Source organism: Solanum pennellii, chromosome 3 (assembly GCF_001406875.1).
Source record: "Solanum pennellii chromosome 3, SPENNV200".
Taxonomy (NCBI): domain Eukaryota; kingdom Viridiplantae; phylum Streptophyta; class Magnoliopsida; order Solanales; family Solanaceae; genus Solanum; species Solanum pennellii.
Genome location: NC_028639.1, coordinates 11,341,242 through 11,342,915, shown reverse-complemented (window position 1 = coordinate 11,342,915; position 1,674 = coordinate 11,341,242). Strand labels below are relative to the sequence as shown.

Genomic DNA, 1,674 nt, shown 5'->3' with positions numbered 1-1,674 from the left:
CTTAACCTAACAAACTTAATATTTTCCGTGGTTCAAATATATGTAGACAAATATATAATCTATAAGAATTATTTTAGTACAAAATAATTTAGGACCTATAAGGCTACATAAAATAGACTTCTGTTCGACTCATTCTCAAATTTCGAATACAATGAGAGCTTCCATGCACTACACTCCCCTTTGATGCTTTTAAAATATATAGCAAATAAAAATTTGCATAACTGAAATACGTAAGAAATATTTATATTATTTTTTCTAGGCCACATAGAGTTTGTATGAAAAAATATTAGAAAAAATGATTGTCCAAAATATTTTGTTTAAAATATTGCGTGAGTAGAAGTGACACAAAAGTCTTAAAAAAATTTATTTTTGAAAAGAAAAACCTTTTACAACACTTTAAAATTGTAATTGACAAACGTCAAAAATTTTCTCATTCAAATATGTGAAAAGAAAATTATAAGACCTATAGTTGATGGATTTCAATTATTTACCTTGTATTTTTATGTTTACACATTTTTTTTCTTTTTTCAAATGACTTTAATTCAATAAAAGCGCAATTAATATCTATTTAGAAAGTTCCATAATAAACTCTGTTCAGAAAAAAAATTGTCACCAAAATACATGTAGAAGTAGTAAGATAATGCAATAGACATATCAATCTATGTTTGCACCAGAAGATTCCCCAACTTGTATGTTCTCATTAATAAGTTCGTGAGAAATTGCATTGTCTTGAATCTTCAATTTCTTCTCCAATTTAAAGACTTTATTTTTCAACTCTTTAATCTTAATCTTTGCCAACTCACTCTTCACAGTATACAGTAAACCCATTTTCAGTTTCCACTGCCTGTTGTCTTGTTCGTGAAGCTTCTGCTTCAGTTGTGTAACTTTTCTTTCTATTGCCTCAAATACACCTTTGTAAAACATTACAGTGCTGTCTAGTTGGTCAAGATTCTGTTTTAGGACCCCAATTTCCATTTCCTTGGCTTCTAATGTGACCTTGTGAATCGCTTCTAACATATAACCTTTCCTCAATAGCAAATTTCTTTCACACCTCAATGACATTATCTCGTGGTTCTGATCAAGCTCTTCCGCCATAGTTTTGCCTTAGACATGACAAAGGAAGAAAGTGAATCAATTCATTTTCATTTTGTTTGTAATTCTTACGTTTGTGAATATGAAAAATAATATCATTATTCATAAAAAAAAAGCTTTATTTTTGTCAAAATATATTAAGTAGGAATAAGAATTTTTTTTTTGAATAATATCACATAAGTACAAAAATTAATTTTAGTAATAAATAAATTAAATCTAAAATACATGATATTATTTTACCATAATTAACTCTAAACATGTGTAGATGCATCAACGCTTAGTTAAACCACTCTAATAAATGTTTGAAGGAAAAAATCAATAACTTCAATTTAATACCAATTGTGTTGGAAAAACTTTAATTTGCTAAAAAGTTAATTTGGAACTAAATTAATTAAGATAAAATTATTAATTACAACTATATAAATAATTTTTATTTATCAACTGACTTTTTTTTAAAAAAAATAACACATTGAGTAATATGCTAAGAAGGTAAGTAAGTTAGATCATATGTCATTAATTAATTGTGCTAGTGTATGATATTAAAGGCTAGATCTTCTCCAAAAATAAATGTGCTAGAATTCT

General features: G+C 26.5%; 1 protein-coding gene across 1 annotated transcript; it reads right to left on the bottom strand.

Annotated features, from left to right (window-relative positions):
• Nucleotides 1-654: 654 nt before the first annotated feature.
• LOC107014290 lies at nucleotides 655-1,095 on the bottom strand. The gene has a single exon (XM_015214141.1). It carries the CDS (start codon nucleotides 1,093-1,095, stop codon nucleotides 655-657), a length of 441 nt encoding a protein of 146 aa, XP_015069627.1.
• Between the last annotated feature and the right edge of the window lie 579 nt (nucleotides 1,096-1,674).

What these genes read in the sequence shown, in the direction of transcription:
- LOC107014290 (XM_015214141.1), bottom strand. Translation starts at nt 1,095, where the DNA reads ATGGCGGAAGAGCTTGATCAGAACCACGAGATAATGTCATTGAGGTGT.